This window comes from Malus sylvestris, chromosome 12 (genome assembly GCF_916048215.2).
Source record: "Malus sylvestris chromosome 12, drMalSylv7.2, whole genome shotgun sequence".
NCBI lineage: Eukaryota > Viridiplantae > Streptophyta > Magnoliopsida > Rosales > Rosaceae > Malus > Malus sylvestris.
The window spans coordinates 20,512,479-20,529,538 of record NC_062271.1 but is presented as its reverse complement, the minus strand read 5'-3'; the positions used below and the strand labels follow the sequence as shown (position 1 = coordinate 20,529,538).

General features: G+C 37.6%; 1 protein-coding gene and 1 pseudogene across 2 annotated transcripts; both read right to left on the bottom strand.

Annotated features, from left to right (window-relative positions):
* Nucleotides 1–6,024, bottom strand: part of LOC126591921 (uncharacterized) — a 99,910-nt pseudogene extending 93,886 nt beyond the window's left edge.
* A 6,258-nt stretch (nt 6,025–12,282) lies between these two features.
* Nucleotides 12,283–16,893, bottom strand: LOC126593945 (UNC93-like protein 3). 2 transcript variants are annotated; one of them, XM_050260121.1, is made up of 11 exons: nt 16,414–16,893; nt 16,021–16,184; nt 15,870–15,933; nt 15,672–15,785; nt 15,504–15,581; nt 14,917–15,167; nt 14,706–14,796; nt 14,481–14,526; nt 12,939–13,005; nt 12,672–12,795; nt 12,283–12,598 (listed from the first exon to the last, which is right to left on the bottom strand). In XM_050260121.1, exons 1-11 carry the CDS (start codon nt 16,579–16,581, stop codon nt 12,416–12,418), a joined length of 1,350 nt encoding a protein of 449 aa, XP_050116078.1. In that variant the 5' UTR covers nt 16,582–16,893; the 3' UTR covers nt 12,283–12,415. The 2 variants fall into 2 exon arrangements, with proteins under 2 accessions (XP_050116078.1, XP_050116079.1); XM_050260122.1 differs by having other exon boundaries at nt 15,537–15,581; nt 16,414–16,889.
* Between the last annotated feature and the right edge of the window lie 167 nt (nt 16,894–17,060).

The following is a 17,060-nucleotide window of genomic DNA, read 5'->3' as shown; positions in this document are numbered from 1 at the left end:
CGACGGCCCTTGAAGAAACACTCATCCTCAAGATCAAGCCCCAACGGCTCCTTGAAAATCCGCTCAAATCCATCTTCAAAGATCAAGCCCACGGCCCCTTGAAGAAACACTCACCCTCAAGATCAAGCCCCAACGGCTCATTGAAGATCCGCTCAAATCCATTTTCAAAGATCAAGCCCACGGCCCCTTGAAGAAACTTCCAACAGTTCATCCAAGATCAAGCCTCGACGGCCCTTGGATCAATCAAACATTCACAAATCAACACCTTACGGAGATCGAATCAGAGGATCAAAATAGAGAGAGATTGTAACCCAAAATCATCAAATACAAATATTATTTTGTGCACGTTGTTCTTGTCTCTTTCGTTTCAGGAATTTTCCGTGTTCACAAAGTTGACTACTCATCCTTAGCTCAAAGCGCCTTTATTTTCCTTTTCACCAAATTGGAACCTTTGTGAAAATTTGGGACCAAATCTCCAGGGCCAGCCTTAAGAATTTGGGGGTCCTAGGCGAGCTTTCGAAGTAGGGTCCTAAAGTTCTCTAACTCCAGACCTTTTGTACATTGACATGTGTACAAAAAAATCACTAAATACATAAAAAGTCTATCTATAATCAAATATCATTAAAAATTAATATATATATATATATACACAAACTGTTACACCCACCCCCACATTTTACTTATGTTTCTATTTTTCCCCTGGAACATATTTAAACCTATCAATTTAATCATTTACCTCATTTAATCCTATCCATTGATCTAGATTCCTTATTTCTCCTAAACTGCCACGTGGCAGGTTCTCAGCTCTTTTCTCTTCCCTCTCTTCTCGAGTATTCCCTCTCAGATCTTTCTTTCTCTCACGAGAACTCTCACTCTCTCTAGAGCTCCGAGAGCTCTTGTCTCCTTCCCCTTCGAAAACTAATCAAATCCAACAGTTTAACCACATAGCTAGAACTCTTGGGGCTTGAGGAACTCAGTTATAATCCTGCATGCATCATTAGAACACCTCTGTGTGTTCTGCCATTGAAGCCGAGCGCTTCAAATCTCTGAAACTCGAACTCAAGCGAGGCTCACTACTCTGTTCTGTTTTGTTAAGTTGTTCTCAGTCCAAATGAAGGTTCTAATCTGTGCATGCACTATATTTTTGTTTCCAAAACCCGACGAGTTCCGTGATCAACCCAGCCATTCTCGACCATAGTCGAGACTCACAATGGTATATTTCCGTTCCCATCACTTCAGCTATCTTCCTTCTTCATTTTAGTACTTGGTTTGGGTATTGGTTTACGCGTTCGCCGTCGACCGGAGCTGTAGCAGCTCTGGTGTTCTTCCCCGACAACACATAAGCCATTTCAGGCCACCCACATGCCTTAGCCCATTTTTGGACCAGCCCAGTTTCTTATTTCTTTTGGTTGGTTATTTGGCCTGCGGGCCATGCCCTGCATGGCTGTGCGAGCGTGTGGTGTGTGTGTGTCTGTGTGAGTGTGTGTGTGGGTGTGTGGTGTGTGTGTGTCCGTGCGAGTGTGTGTGTGTGTGTGTGCATGTGTTGTGCGTGTGTGAGTGTGTGTGGTGCACGTGTGTGAGTGTGTGTGTGTGTTGTACATGTGTGTGGTGTGTTGCATGTGTGATGTGCATATGTACATGTGTGTTGTGCATACATGTGTGTATGCTGGCGTGTGTGTATGTGTATTGTGTGTGGGTTTGGGCTCAAGCCCAAACCACCCTTTTTGTTCCTAAACCTATCCAAAACCAAGACCCAATAGGTCCTAACCTTACTTAACTTAAACCTAAACCCTAACCCAAATCCAAACCCAAGACCCAATTCCATTTCTTGAAATTCGATAGTTTGGTAGTTTGATAAATTGTACATTTTTGTGCTTAGGTGAAGTTGCTAGTGGGGATTTCCTTAATCCTTTTCTGCACAATTCTGCTGCTATGGAGTATCTTTGAGTGGACCCTTTCTAAAATTTGCATAATTTCATAGTTTAATTGCATAAATTAAATGCATGCCTTACAAGTTTATGAACTGATTTTATGTTAAGCAAGTTTATGGAATATGTTGTTTATCGTCTCGTTTTGGTGAGGAATTAATTGTTGGCCTATATTGAGCTATACCTCACTTGACATTCATCTGTTCAATCAAAATACCAAAAATAAAGAAGGGTATACATTAAAAAAATAATACGGAAATCACTTTCCAAGTTGAAATGGATGAGTGAGAATCCTCGTCGGATTCTCTTTGTGAGGATCTAGGGGATTCTTAAATCACATCCGTTCATCGTACATCATATGATCAGAAATCATTATAAATTTTTTTATTTAAAATTGAATATAAATAGTACCTGACAAAAACTGGTTGCACGATGGACGAGGAACGTATGTGATTGGAGGATCCCTGAGATCTTCACAAAGAGGATCCGGTGAGGACCTCTCTTAAAATGGATCAATATAATATGGTGGGACCCAACACCAAAAGATGTAAAAAAATATGTATATTTAGATTTTTATTTAAATTTTTTGGCAAAAGATGTAAATTTTACATCCCTTAATTGGAAAACTTTCTAACCAACCAAGAATGCAAATACACATATTAAACCATGGACATTTCATTAGAGGTGCTCTTATTGACTAGATCTCAAACATGTGAGCTCATACAATTATCGTATTTTTTATAAAAACCATGAACTGGTAGACTATCTGATGGATGACGATAAGATACTAGAACATGTTTCAGAAACCCCTCTTTATAGTATAGATGATGGATGACTTTATACTATGAAGTGGTTATTTATGAGAGGCGTAACTGTTTGGGCGTACCTAGTGGAAACTATGTCGCCTGGGGCGAGGATCTGGTGTTGGCAGATAGGCCGGGAGAAATAATCCCTAGCTACGGGCTGAGGGACACAGAGCAAGCATTGGGCCGGGAGTTGGTAATCTCTGGCTACGGGCGCAGAGACCAAGGTGATGGCATAGGGCCGAGAGTTATATTTATTTAGTGATATTACTAGCAGTACATCGCGCTACGTGACGATGTATGAGACGTTTGATATTTTGTGTTTCACGATATGTCTTTTGAGATATTTTTGGCATGCTAGGGTTTTCAGTAAATCTATCACTTATTATGCTAGTAGTTTTTTTTATATAAACGGTGGGGGTTAGTATCTTGATAACTGTTTTATTATTATTGTATATATGAACTTGGTCCACTCACCTTTGTTTTGCGCCCCCATTCAGATCTTAGAAACGAGGACTACGACACGACGTACGAGGCATTCCCCTACCAGTAACCGTCTATCACTCACTTGTGTGATATCTTGTAAGGATATTTCCTTTTGTGATCTTAAATTTGAACGTATTCTGTGCATTCTAGACAATTCCTTAAACTTTGTTTATTACCTTTAGATTCTAATGATCATCCATGCTTATTTCCTCCTAATCATTACTCTTGTATTCAATAAATGGCTTTCGTCACCCTCAGGTGTCGGCCAGCACGTGCCTATCCGGGTATTCGAGGAATATCGGGGTCAGGACGTGCACAAACATTACTCAAATATTACATGTCTTGCATTTTTAGATGCAAATGCACTTATTAGTTTACATAATCTAATTTTTCAACCAATTCAAACCGAAAGAGAAGTCTCTACCCAGTACGCCAAATTCCAATCATTTTTCTATTGTTACAATGTTACTTATTACATTCAATAAATGAATGAATGGTTGGATTATAGAGACAACATCTTACAGCTAGGGAAAATACTAAAGTGAAGATGATAGTAATTTTCGTATACGCGCCTAGGTGGACGAGGCGGATTTGAATAATTTATTATATATTATATAAACTAATTAATTTGAACATTAAATAATGTCATTTTTCAAAAAGGTGAGAGTTTTAGCCTTTGAGGTACATAATAAAGATATATGTGGTGTGATATTAAAATAGGGTAATAAAACTCCATAAAAATAAACATAAAGGTGATATTTAAGAGAGAAGCAAAAAAGTAAAAATAAGATGGTGGAGACTATTTAAAAGGGAGAAGACATGCAGCTATAAAAAAGATGGTGGGATCATCTTAAGTAAAATCGTGCAATTAAAATGATGTTGGGAATATGATTGTCTTCTTCCTCGCGCGAGGCCGACATGCAACAAAAGATTTTCAGATTTCGGCGTTTACATATAAGCCCGCATAGCTCTCTCCTCCCACCCCCCCCCCCCAATCCTTGTCCAGACCTGCCTAACTCCGCCTAAAATTGGGGGCCCTAGGCGAGTGCCTACTCCAACTACCCTCAGGGCCGGCTTTGCAAATCTCATAAAATGGCTTTCTATTCCTAAAATAAAATCAACAGTAGCAAGTATAAAAGTATAAAAATGACACACACCCTTTTTTTTTATTTGCACATGTAATCATGTTCGTTGTTTTCATTTGATTTATTTAATTTGACAACCAAAAATAAAGAAGTCTAAAAAGAATGAAAATCAGGTCAATTCTTTTAAGCTTTATGATATTATTTATAATTTGGATGTGAGAGCTTTCTGACATTGAAAAAAAAAAACAGAAATTAAAGAACCACTAGATTAAAAACTTTGGTTCTTTCATGATTCGGTTTATCAATGAACCGAGTATATTTCACGTCTTGCCATATATGGAATATTTACTTGCAACGTGAATGTAAATTATTTTGATTTTTGACTTCTCATAGGTTTCCAAAGACCAGAGCATAAACAATGAATCAAACAATTGTGGAGCCAAAAATATTCACTAGGCGATACATGGACTTTTGGACAAAAGAGGACAAAAATACCCTCGAGGTATACCGGGTTTCCTACACGCGAGCAGTGGAGAATCATCCATCAACCAAGTCAGGAGTATCCAAAATGGGTAACAATTCAAAACCTATTTCATTCCATATATGTTTTTACCCCATTTTTTCCTTATTCAATTAACCATTTATTTCAAACATTCCATAACATCCTCAATCAATTAAATTATCAATTAAAAGCCAAAAATCACCCTGAAAGCCGTTGGTCCTTCTCCAAAATGGGGGCCGGCCATTCCCTTTGATTTCCTACCACAATTTGCCTTTTTTACATTGGTTAGCTAATCTTTTCAACCATTATTTGATTGATTAGCTGATCATGCCATGAAAGTCATAAAAACATTCCCTTTATATTGATAATTAACCAATTAATATATTATTCTTAATTAATATATTAATTGCTAAATTAAGCCACCTCCTATCCCTATATATATGCTCCCATTTCCAACAAAAACCCATTCCAATTCTCTTACAAAAAATCACAAATACTCTAAACACTATTTCTCTCTAAAATTCTAACTTTGGCATCGGAGGTTCTTCGGCCAAAGCCCCCCCATTCATCGTGGGCGCGTGAGGCTTTTGGCCTTAACCTAAGGTGCTAGTTGTTTTGTAGGTGCAAAATCGTCCAAGATCGAGGAGGAGAAAATTTGCATCCACAACAATGTTATATTCTCATAATTTCATTCATGAACCTATTTATCCAACAAAAAAAAAAAAAAAAAAAAAACAGTAAACACCTAAAATTGTAAGTCGAAGCCAAACTGCCCAACTCAATGGACCTCATCTGCCTCCCACAAACCTACAGCTCTAATCAGGTAAGCCGAGGCAGCCACCACGACCGCCGCGAAAACAGGAGGCACGATGAAATCGATGGCGGACTTGCTGAACAGGTGAGCCGGCAGGCATAGGATGTCTCCCGGCACGTCTGACGGAATCCTAATCGACCCTTCCTAGCCGCAGACTAGGGAGAGCTTAGACGTCGACGAAATGGCGGACACGAAGGCAACCTCGGGAGAGAAAGAGGCCACAGCCACTGTCAGAGTGAGCAATGTGGTCCACGTGACGGCGTAGATAAGCACTGGCCAGCGCGGGGAGAGGCGCGTGACGGTGGAGGTGAGGAGGGAGCGGAGCATTGTGTTGATTGGGGTTTTTGGGGGAGAGGAGTAGTGAGGTTGGGAATTTATATGCATGTGTAGGGTCAGACAGTGGACTCAAGAGTTAAAAGTGAGAGAGAGAGAGAGAGAGAGAGAGAGAGAGGAGAGGAGTAGTGAGCTTGGGAATTTATATGCATGTGTAGGGTCAGAGAGTGGACTCGAGAGTTAAAAGTGAGAGAGAGAGAGAGAGAGAGAGAGAGAGAGAGAGAGAGGAGAGGAGTAGTGAGCTTGGGAATTTATATGCATGTGTAGGGTCAGAGAGTGGACTCGAGAGTTAAAAGTGAGAGAGAGAGAGAGAGAGAGAGAGAGAGAGGAGTTGAACGACTGTGTGAACGTCGGAGTTTAGGTGGGAGAACGATGGGAAGTGACAACAATTCGTTGACTGCTATCATATTTGTTTTGGTGGGTATTTTCTATCTTGCTTCATATTAATTTTTTAATATTCCTTTTTGAAGAAACCACATTCATTCATCAATGAATTCGTTTTATAAGTCGTAGATTATCATAGTGGTTATAATATTTTTTGTCAATTCATTGCGCTTAGGGTTCAAAGTTCAAACTCTCATTCTTCTCTTAATGTAGATTAATCTAGAATATCGATTATTCTGGAAAAAAAAAAGATAACTAAATCTAAACTCAATGCTATTGAATATAAGTCTCACATCGGGAAATTAAGAAAATAATATCCAATATATAAATATATGGTTCCACTCCTAATAACACTAAAATCTTTTATGATAAAATCTAACATTTAATAATAAATGATTAAATTAAAACGGTATTAATGTGATTAGGACCGGACTAGTGGCCATATCTGACAAATGCATGTGCCAGATCAATTGCAATTAAAACAAGGGAACTTTAACGAAAAGCACCCGGTACTGTTCACTTTAACGAAAAACCATATTTTTACACTAAAAAGTCAATCATGTTACTATTCACTTTACCCTTTATTTTGTCCTTATCTTTAAAACTCAAAGTTTTCAAGCTCTTTTCATTAGTTTTCCTTTAAAACAAAGTATAACAACAAAAGCAATTGCAACAATTAATGAATGAATGACAGCATTGACAATTTTTTGTTACAAGCAACGATAGATAGATTTCACACAAACCAAACTTACAAGGGGTGCCAAATGGGTATATAGTTTTCATTGACCAATATCTTGATCTAAAGAGAAATTCGCATAGTCAACAAATGAGATAAAATCTCTACATATGGCTATAACACACAAGAATTAGGTGCAAACGGTATAATTAAATAGATGATAAATGCAACAAATCATGTACTGAATGCACACATAATAAAACAAGAGGTCACATCGCACCGCTACTAGAATTGCGAGGCCACAAAACGACACAACAAAAAACATTAAACAAAACTAACTAATCCGAGAAGAGAACCACCAATCAACTCGACTCCACAAAGCCGACAACACCGCGTCTAGAGATATCCATAACATCCACTAGATGAGTCGTCATAGATCTGGTCATGTAAGTCAGCTCAGCTACAGGTCAATTAAGGAGCCAACTTGTAGAAATTTTTTCTATAATTTCATTGCTTATCTTTTCTTCTCTAATTTTATTAAGCCAATTTTTAGACATTTTTTTTTCACTTAGTAACTTACTAAATATTATTTAAAAATTCATGATAGGATAATTTTTCTATAATTTCATTGCTTTTCTTTTCTACTCATTTTTTTTTTTTGTCAAACCTTTTCTTCTCAAATTTCATTAATCCAACTTGTAGACATTTTTTCATAATAATAACTTATTATATATATTATTAAAAATTTAACTAATTAATTGAAGTACTTAAATATGATAAATGTAAGTTCTTGTAAGCATCTTGATGTTTTCCTTAACACAAAACTTAGCCATCGTGCCCGGAGACTTCAACGAAGATATCTTTCTTCTCTGGCAAGACATCATCCGGTTTGATCTCTTCCTCTTTGGTCTTCTCTAGATCTTATTTTTAGCCAGTTTTTCAGCCTCGCTCAGACTCTATTCGTGCACTTCTTTCAATCTTTCCAACTTCAATTGCAGATACATACTCAATCGAGTTGGGACTTGGGAGCAAGAGAATTGAACTATTTGGAGAGTCGAGAGGGGAGGAGTTAGGAAAGTCGTGAATTCTGGATTGAGATCAGAGACAAAGAGAGAATGAGACAAGGTCTATTTCCTCAGCTATTTGGACAGTGGATTCGATCTGGATTAAGGGCCTTTTTCTCTATTTGGACCCGTCTTGCCCCGCCATGTTTTGAATTTAGAAAATTTGGACCCTCCCCGTACCCATCGGGAACTGCTTTAACTCGCCCAACCTATGGTCTAGTTGCCCGTTTGCCCACCCTTAAAGTGAACACCACAACCAAAACCTAATCCTAAGGGAAATCCTAAATCATAAAAAACACAAACAAACCAAATAAGAAAGGAAAACTAATTAAGGGCTGGTTTGTTGTTGAAATTTTTTTTAAAGCAACTTTATAAAAAAGTTGGAGCTAAAATTGTGTTTGGTAAATAAAAAAAGTTGGAGCTAAAATTTTTTTTTTCAAAATAATGGGTCCAAAACAGCATAAAGCAGAAGCAGCTCTACCCCTACTTCTCAAAACAACACTTTTTTCACAGCACAGTAGCCGCAAACTAGCCCTACGAACTTATTTAGAAGTGCTTTTAAAATGACAGAAAACGTTTTGGTGGAATTGATTTTAAGTTCCAAAAACACGTTAAGTGCTTTTTGCTAAAATGTTTTTGGGACAAGCACCAGAAAAAACCCTTAAAGTGTCTTTTGAACTCAAAATCAATTCCACCAAAAAGCACTTATCTAGTGCTTCTTTCAAAAAGCACTTAAAGTGGTTTTTCAGGTTCCATTTGGATTTTTACTAAAAATTAATTTAAAAAATATTTTTACCAAAAACGCTTTCAATCATTTTAAAAGTACTTCCAAACGAGCTCTAAATCCTACTTATTTCAGGAAAAACAAATTCTACATCAAGTTTGTTGTCCTACGTCAAAATAATATTTTATGCTATTAGACTGCGAATTGACATAATGTCATAATTCAAAAATAAAAATACAAATGTACCCAATTGAGCTCTTCGGATTCGAATTCTTAATGATCTTTGAACTTTGAGCACCAACCTTATATTTCTCTTAAAGTAGACTAACATTCATGCACGCGCTTACGGGTATACAAAAGACATTTTTGAATCACGGCGTGCTACGCGCGACTACATATTTTTGGAATCACATTATTGTTAACCCATTATGAGGCTAAGCCCACCCCTTCCCCCTTAGACCATCTCCAACCCATGAGTTAAAACCTAAAATTTGTAACCCAGTAAATTTAAGTTTTAATCCAAAAACAGTTTTCTCCTCCAACCCTTCTAGGTTAAATTTTTAGCCTAAGAGTATTAAAGAATGAATTTAGGATAATTTTTTTTTCTTAAAGTAACTTTAAAAAAAAATTATGTAGACTATCTTAATTTAATTTTACAAACATTTTAAATTTAAAATATTTAGATTCCAATAAATATTTAAAAATATCTAAACCGACGCCATGAAACTCGTGAAACATTATGTAAGAATATGAAATACATAAAATAAATTTTTTTAATTACTATAGCCGTTGGGTTTAAATTTGGATTTTTAGATCTTTTTTTTACCTTTGGATTTGATCATATTAAATCTTAGCAGTTGAAATCAATGAATTTGTAAATATAAAACTAAAAAAAGTACACATATATGGTGAGCCAACTTCACTAACCCAAAAAGAATCCTAGGCTAAATTTGTCCCAAAAATAAGTTTTCGATTAAAACTCATATTTGCCCAAGGGTTGGAGCAAGTTGGGGTAAGTTTAGAACCTAAAATTTGAGTTTTACTTCAAGGGTTGGAGTAGATCTTAGTGTAGATAATCTCGTTTGTTCAAAAAAAAAAAATCATTTGGTGCGAAATACCTTTTTTTATAACTATCACTACGTCTCTTAAGATGTTTTGAACGTGTTTAAAAATAGAGAAAATAATATTTAATAACACAACTGATCGAATCATATTATTGATAACCTATTGTGAGGTATTAATTATAAAAAATAAAATAAAATAAAAAACTGTACAAAAAAAATTAATTATAAAAAAACATTGTTTATATGACAAAAATACTCCTGCATTATTTTGAACTGCTTTGGAACATTTTTGTTTGGGGGACATTTTTGTCCCATTCTGTTTTGGTGAAGCCCGTGACCCTAAGGGGGTGTTTGTTTGACCTCTTTAGCTTTCACTGGACTAGACTAGATTAAAAATTAGTCTAGTCTGATGTTTGTTGCTCTGCAGGATTAACATTAATGGGATAAAAGATGACTCGCCTCGACTAAGGACCGCGCTAGGCGGTCTTAGCGAGCCCCCCCCCGCATACCATGGGACTGGCTAAGAACTAGCTTTGTCCTCCTCACTTCGCTCCTTGCTCCATCATTTCTCTCGTCCTTTCCCTTCCTCCTCACCTTGAACCCAGAATCACAAACTAACAAGACCTCAAATTTGAATCTCAATCGGAGAATCCATGAGCTGCGTCATCTGATTCACCTCGAACCCAGATTAGACAAGGTCGTCGATCACACATCCGTCCTCCTGGACCTTGATTTTCGACGGCACGGCTCTTCTCTGTGAGAGCATCTCAACCATGCGGCCATGCCCATCTCAGCAAAAGCTCAATCAGGTCATAATTTTTTTCATCTTTCTTGTGATTTTCAGAAAATGCACAGATTGCATGGGTGATTTGAGTTTTGTGTGAATGGGTTTTGTTTAAGATGTTTTTTTGTTGTCATTTGGAGCAGGTGATGAGAAAAAGGCTAGATTTGTGTATCACTATCAGACAGAGGGGATTATCCTCCCAGAGACCTCCCACTCCTGTTTTTTGGGGGAAGACGGTAGTACTGAGAAAAAGAGGGAGAAAAGGCAGAAAAAAGGGAGAAGGGAGGGAGTCAATGGGCGGAGATAAAAATGAATCAGGAAGAAGATGATTCTAGCCAAATGATAAAATAATAATAAAAAAATTAGTACATTAGATTAAATTAATGATAAAATATTGTATATATAGATTTAATAAGGGTAAATTACACTTTCATACCTCAGGTTTGGGGTCCATTTCAACCTTATACAACTTTAAAACATTTCACTTTCATACCTCAAGTACTATTTTATTTCAATATAATACATCCGTTAGATTTTCCATCCATTAATCCGTTAAATGCTGACGTGGCTGCTACATTTGTGCCACGTGATTGCCAAATGTCTGCCACGTGGCAAATAAATATTTTTTTAATTTTTTTTAAATCTGAATTTTCTCAAAAAAAAAAAACCCCCAGATCTGCAAGAAGAAGAAGAATAGGGAGGAAGAAAGAAAAAGAAAAAAAAATTGTCCCCCCCCCCCCCCCAGCGACCCAGAAGAAGAAGAGGAAGAAGAAGAAGAAGAAGAAGAAGAGGGAGGAAGAAAAGAAAAAAAAAATAATTTGTCCTCCTCCCCCCCCCCCCCCCACCCAGTGACCCAGAAGAAGAGGGAGGAAGAAAAAAAAAATTTGTCTCTAACCCCCCCCCCCCCAACCCCAGCGACAAAGAAGAAGAAGAAGAGGAAGAAGAAGAAAAGAAAAAAAAAATGTCCCAAACCCCCCCCCCCCAACCCCAACGAAGAAGAAGAAAAAGAGGGAGGAAGAAAAGAAAAAAAAAATTTGTCCCTAACCCCACCCCCCCCCCCAACACCGGCGACAAAGAAGAAGAAGAAGAAGAAGAGGAAGACATTTGGCAGCCACGTCAGCATTTAACAGATTAATGGATGAAAAATCTAACGGATGTATTATATTGAAATAAAATAGTACTTGAGGTATGAAAGTGAAATGTTTTAAAGTTGTTGTATGGAGTTGTAATAGACCTCAAAACCTGAAGGGCTACTGTGTAATTTACCCATTTAATAATATAATATAAGAGTTCTGCTTCTTAATCCGGCACTGCATCAAACACTTCACTAAGTCAGTCCAGCTTAGTCTAGTCTAAACCAATCCAGCTTAGTCCCTGAAGCTAATTCAGTCCGAGATAGTCCGGTGCAACAAACGCACCCTAAATGGGCTGCTGGATTTATATAGTGTGTATATAGAAGACATAGATATAGATGAACAAGTTACAGACAACACATTTGCTTGCAGATCGATTTGGAGAATGTAGCTGTTAGGAAACTATCGGTCTGGATTGTATAGGTGTCATTCTGTTAGTGGTCATTCACTAATTAACAAGTTGTTAGCTGTGATAAATGATTTGTTAGTTAGTGACGTCAACTTTAAGGAGATATGCTGCTCATACGAGTCAAGGTTGAATGTTTTAGTTTATAACAGTAGCAAACATGACATGTACCAGCCTGTATGCACGAATTTTTCTCAAGGATGATTTCAATTTTCATCTTACCACCACATCAAGCAGTTGAAGACGGTGACGCTTTCTCTCGAAGCGTGAGAAAAACAAAGGCGGTGTATGAGATTGCAATAGCGGCAAGCATAACAATCAGCATTGCCTGCAATGAGATGTATGAACTGATAAAGAAGACGACTGCAGTCGAAGCACTCTGCCAGACCTTGAGCTGTGCAAATGCTCCTTCCTGTTCCCAGAAACAACACAATGTGAGTACAGATTGGTACACGTAAAGAATTAGGGAAAGGTGTAGTCAATACCGTGTCGCTCTTGAAGAATATACCAAGCAAAGCACTGAGCTGTGTGTTTAAGACTCCATCACCAATACCTAATACAGCTGCCATTATAAGAGGGTAGACAATTCCGAGTACACCACTCTCCGCGCTGCATCATGACAAGAAATTGCATATTCAACAACAGCTTCAAATCAGATATTTATATTATCGGCCAAAGGTTTGAATTAGATTTTACCATAAAAATTTCTCCCTCTACAAAACTGTGGTACACTACACGTAAATACTACTAACCTGTATCCTAGAAGAATCCACAGGAATATTATAGCCTGAAGGAGGACTCCACCAGAAATTATAATAGGAAACAAATTTGGTTTCCATATGGATTCTGATTAGTCATTCATTGTATTGGAATGATTTTTAGTTAATATAGTTGCTATTAACTTGTACTTAACTTGGTTGTGTTAAGTACGGCCTAGATAAGTGGGAGCAAATTGGTTTGGTTTTGCTAAATGTTCACATAATTACAAAGTGCAAATTAAGTATGTTGTGACTTTTGAGTTAATTCTGTGATGTAACAGAAAAGATTCTTAAGTTCAATACTTTAAAATGCATAGGTAAGTTGTATGTGAGGTTAAGCTTTTGTTATCCAAAAGATTTGGTGATCGCTTCTATGAATATGATAATGATGTTGATTGGATCATAACTGTGATATTTATACAATTATGAATAATTTTAAGCTGACAACTTACTGTCAAGAATATTTGGTATTTTTTATATCAATTTTGGGCTATATGAGTGGGAGTAGATGTCTTGGTTTACTCTTAAGCTTAGATACATTGCTATGAACATGAACTGGACATTGTGATTTGTAAGTTAAATTTGCATTTTGTGTTGCAGAGGCAATTATAAATTCATTGTTTTGGTTTATGTAAGCTGGTTGTGTCTATGTACTAGTGTGATGGTAAATGACTTATTTGATCACTTTTATAATAATTTGAGATGATTATTTGTTGTGATGAATCATAGTCAAGTGGGAGAATGTAAGAGTATGAGTATGATTCTTACAAGTCTTGGGATAAATCTTTATGGTCTCAAAAATCTTTATGGTTTGTATAACTTTGAATTCTAGTCCAATTCTAATAGGGAATGGATAGAGGAGTACTATATATATGGTTCAAACCACTGCTCTTGCGATACCATCTTGTGTTGTTCTAAGACCTATTGATTAGAGAAGCTATTGTCATTGTAAAAGAGGAGAAGGTTTCCAACACTGAAGCTGCAATAGCTTCTTCATCAGGATTGAACAATGTAGGTATGTTCTAAGGGTTTAATTATTAAGTCTGTTTAAATACAAAGCTTAAACTAGTTGTGATTCAATTGGATGAATGCTTGATTCTTAGATAAGGTGTTATAAACTTGTTCTTACAAATGTGAGTTAGGCCATTTGGCGTCCATCCCTTGCACCCGAAGTAGAATTCCCTTCGGGTCGTAAACTAGAGTAGTTTAGAATAAAATATCGGATTATGCAAGATTAATGCGTACTTTTATTGTTCATTTGGTATCAACACTAATGGAAATTTCACTTCTTTATCCAGTTTTTTCTTTATGTTGGGCCGAATGAATAGAAACATTTAACGCTGCATGCATCCTTTGTGTTTTGTGATATAATTGTGTTTGCACCTTGGTGCGATGGCAAGTGCCTTCGCCCATAAGCGGTAGGTCTCGGGTTCGAGACTTGGGAGCAGCCTCTCCATAAATGGGGGTAAGGCTAGCCGACATTCACCTCTCCCAGACCCTGCGTAAAGCGGGAGCCTTGTGCACTGGGTACGACCTTGATGGACTTGAGACCGGACGTAAGTCGACCAGCAGTCAGTGAACACTGATTTATGAATTAACCAAATGTCAGATAGATAAACACCAGATATCGAGCATGCATAAAAACTCCATTAATGCATCATCGGCAAAAGTGTTGATTTTGAATGCAACCTCCACTGAACTAACTAATGGTACAAGCTGCATTTAATCAATGATACAAACTACTTTTGTTGGCATACTTACGATTGCATCAAAAGCTCCATAAACTGCCATTGCACCACCCACGCCAGACACACCAAGCGTTGGAGTAACAATATACTCGGTGTATTCGGCCCTAAAATTAGAACAATTGTGCAATGTTCAAAAAGGGTAAAAGTAAAAGAAGAAATGAAAACCTAAAATATAATGTTTCGGCTACAAGAGAGTAGGCAGTAATAACTGGTCAAGTAATTACCACACAAATGCTTGTTGCAATCCTGAATACACCATGAGGGGGATGATCAATAACATACGTACATCATACAAAGGAGTAACGATTGTCTTTAACAAAGACAACAGAGATGCACAGAAGCTGGGAGAAGAATCCTGGGTGTCCTCCTCTGTTCTACCCTCCCCTTTATGTAAGAAGCACATCAGTATGGTACCCAAAGTCACAATGATGAGAAACACACTAAACAATACGGTTGTGCCATTATTACTTCCCCCCTGCGGTGATGTGAAGAAAAATAAATCAATGCGTGAAATTTCAAAACACTGATAAGTTCTAAATAAAAATCTTAGTCTAGTGTATGTGCAGGACTAGACACTCCTAAATTTCGTCGTTACTGAGAAGTCCAAAGAGGAAGTAAGAAACGTAAAGCCATGTTTGCACAACCGTAAGACTGCTGTACTTGTTAAAATAATATCAGGTTTCGTTACCAACAAATGCATTTTGATTTAACTTATGAGATTGAAGAAGATTCCAAAACGACGGTTAGGACCGTCAGACTCATGGGGTCTAATGAGTGAACAAAATCAAGAGAAAGGGCACAAGATAAACACAAGTTTAACTACAAGGATGGCAGAGTCACAAACTGTTCCATCTCTTAGCACGGCAAGTGATATAAGATTTCCCACAAACTGCAAAAGTTTAAAGTAGAGATTATAAGCCAAAACAGCCACAAACATTACCAATAATGTAACACAAATTCACCAATAACACAAAGTCACCTGGTTAGTGGCAAACATTCCCCAAAATTCTCCATTGAAGTGGCCAATGACTGTTCCTTCATGTAAATTATAATCTTTGGCATGACTACGCGCGGTGGAAGTTAGATATGTCCCCTGATAGACACACATTATGGTCAGCACTTCCACCAAACACTAAAAAGAGACTTGCAACAAATACATATGGGGTGTAATTTGCACCTGCCCAACCCATATTATCGAAGCAGCGAATCCCAAGTACAAGGCAGCCGGAACCATAGTATACCTACACTGAAATACTTCAAACCTAAAGCATATGCATAGTGAACGAATTTATGTAAGAGAGTACGGATATAAGAAAATTAGTAGCTACCAAGAGGGAAGCAAGTTTGCAGCTATGAACAACCAATAGCCAGTAGTCCCAAGAATCAAAGCATTCTTCGATCCCAATGCTCGAACAACAGGAGACGCCACCATAGAGAAAAATGTGAAAGACAAATACAAAATCCCAAGTGAAATTGTCCCCAAATCATCCTCCTGAACACAAATTCACAGCCCCAAAAAATCACAATCAAGCTGAAAAAAATCACAACAATCTATCAAAGGGAAAGCACTTATAAAGCAAAAGTTTCAAACTTTTTTGTTTCGACATAAGGGGATATTCTAAATCACTCAAATCTACGAGCAGCGGATTCAAACTCCGGTGCGGGCGCGACAACTGGCTTAACCCACATCCGCAAATCAAATTTCGGAACTTAAAACTCACCCTGTTGACACTTGTCTCGAGATTCTGAGCGGCCCCATAAGCGAGGAAAATCAGCAAAAAGGCACAGCTGAGAATATGAACGTCTCTGGTATGATTCCTCCGGCTTTGAATCGGCGAATTATCCGGCACCAGAGGCGTCTCTTCGTCGGGAAAACCGGCCGAGTCCATAGCTTTCGAGTCCTTCTCTGTACAGATTCTCAAAGAATCGCTATAAAACCCTAGACATGAGTGAGAGAGTCCAATAGTGCGAGGCCAAAAGGAAGGGGTTTCTGCCGGCAGAGAAAACCGAGAGCTAGTGGACAAACAGAGAGATTGACTTTCAATTGGGGTTAATTTTCAGTTCTAACTCTAAAATACTGTTTGGTTGATGAGAAAATTGAGAGGGGAGTTGGGGTATTCCGAATTTTGGCATTTTGCCGGTTGATCGGGAATCAAGCGGTTAAGGAAAGGTCTTTGAATCAATCGATAGAAAAGTCTGACGAAACGACAAACGCCGGCGATTGTCAATCATTTCGGTGTCATTGCCGCCATTATAATTGCAACGTTTTTTCTTTTTCTTTTTTTAATATTTATTATTTTAAATTACACTTTGGGGTGTAGTCAAACTAAGATTTTAAAGTGATAGATTTGATAGGATTTAGAAGGAT

Excerpts from the sequence above, each read along its gene's own strand:
- LOC126593945 (XM_050260121.1), bottom strand. The coding sequence starts at position 16,581 with ATGGACTCGGCCGGTTTTCCCGACGAAGAGACGCCTCTGGTGCCGGAT. Across the intron at positions 15,582-15,671 it reads GAATGTTTGCCACTAACCAG|TTTGTGGGAAATCTTATATC; the intron begins GTGACTTTGTGT and ends AAACTTTTGCAG. Across the intron at positions 14,527-14,705 it reads ATGGAGCTTTTGATGCAATC|TGTTCACTGACTGCTGGTCG; the intron begins GTAAGTATGCCA and ends TTCATAAATCAG.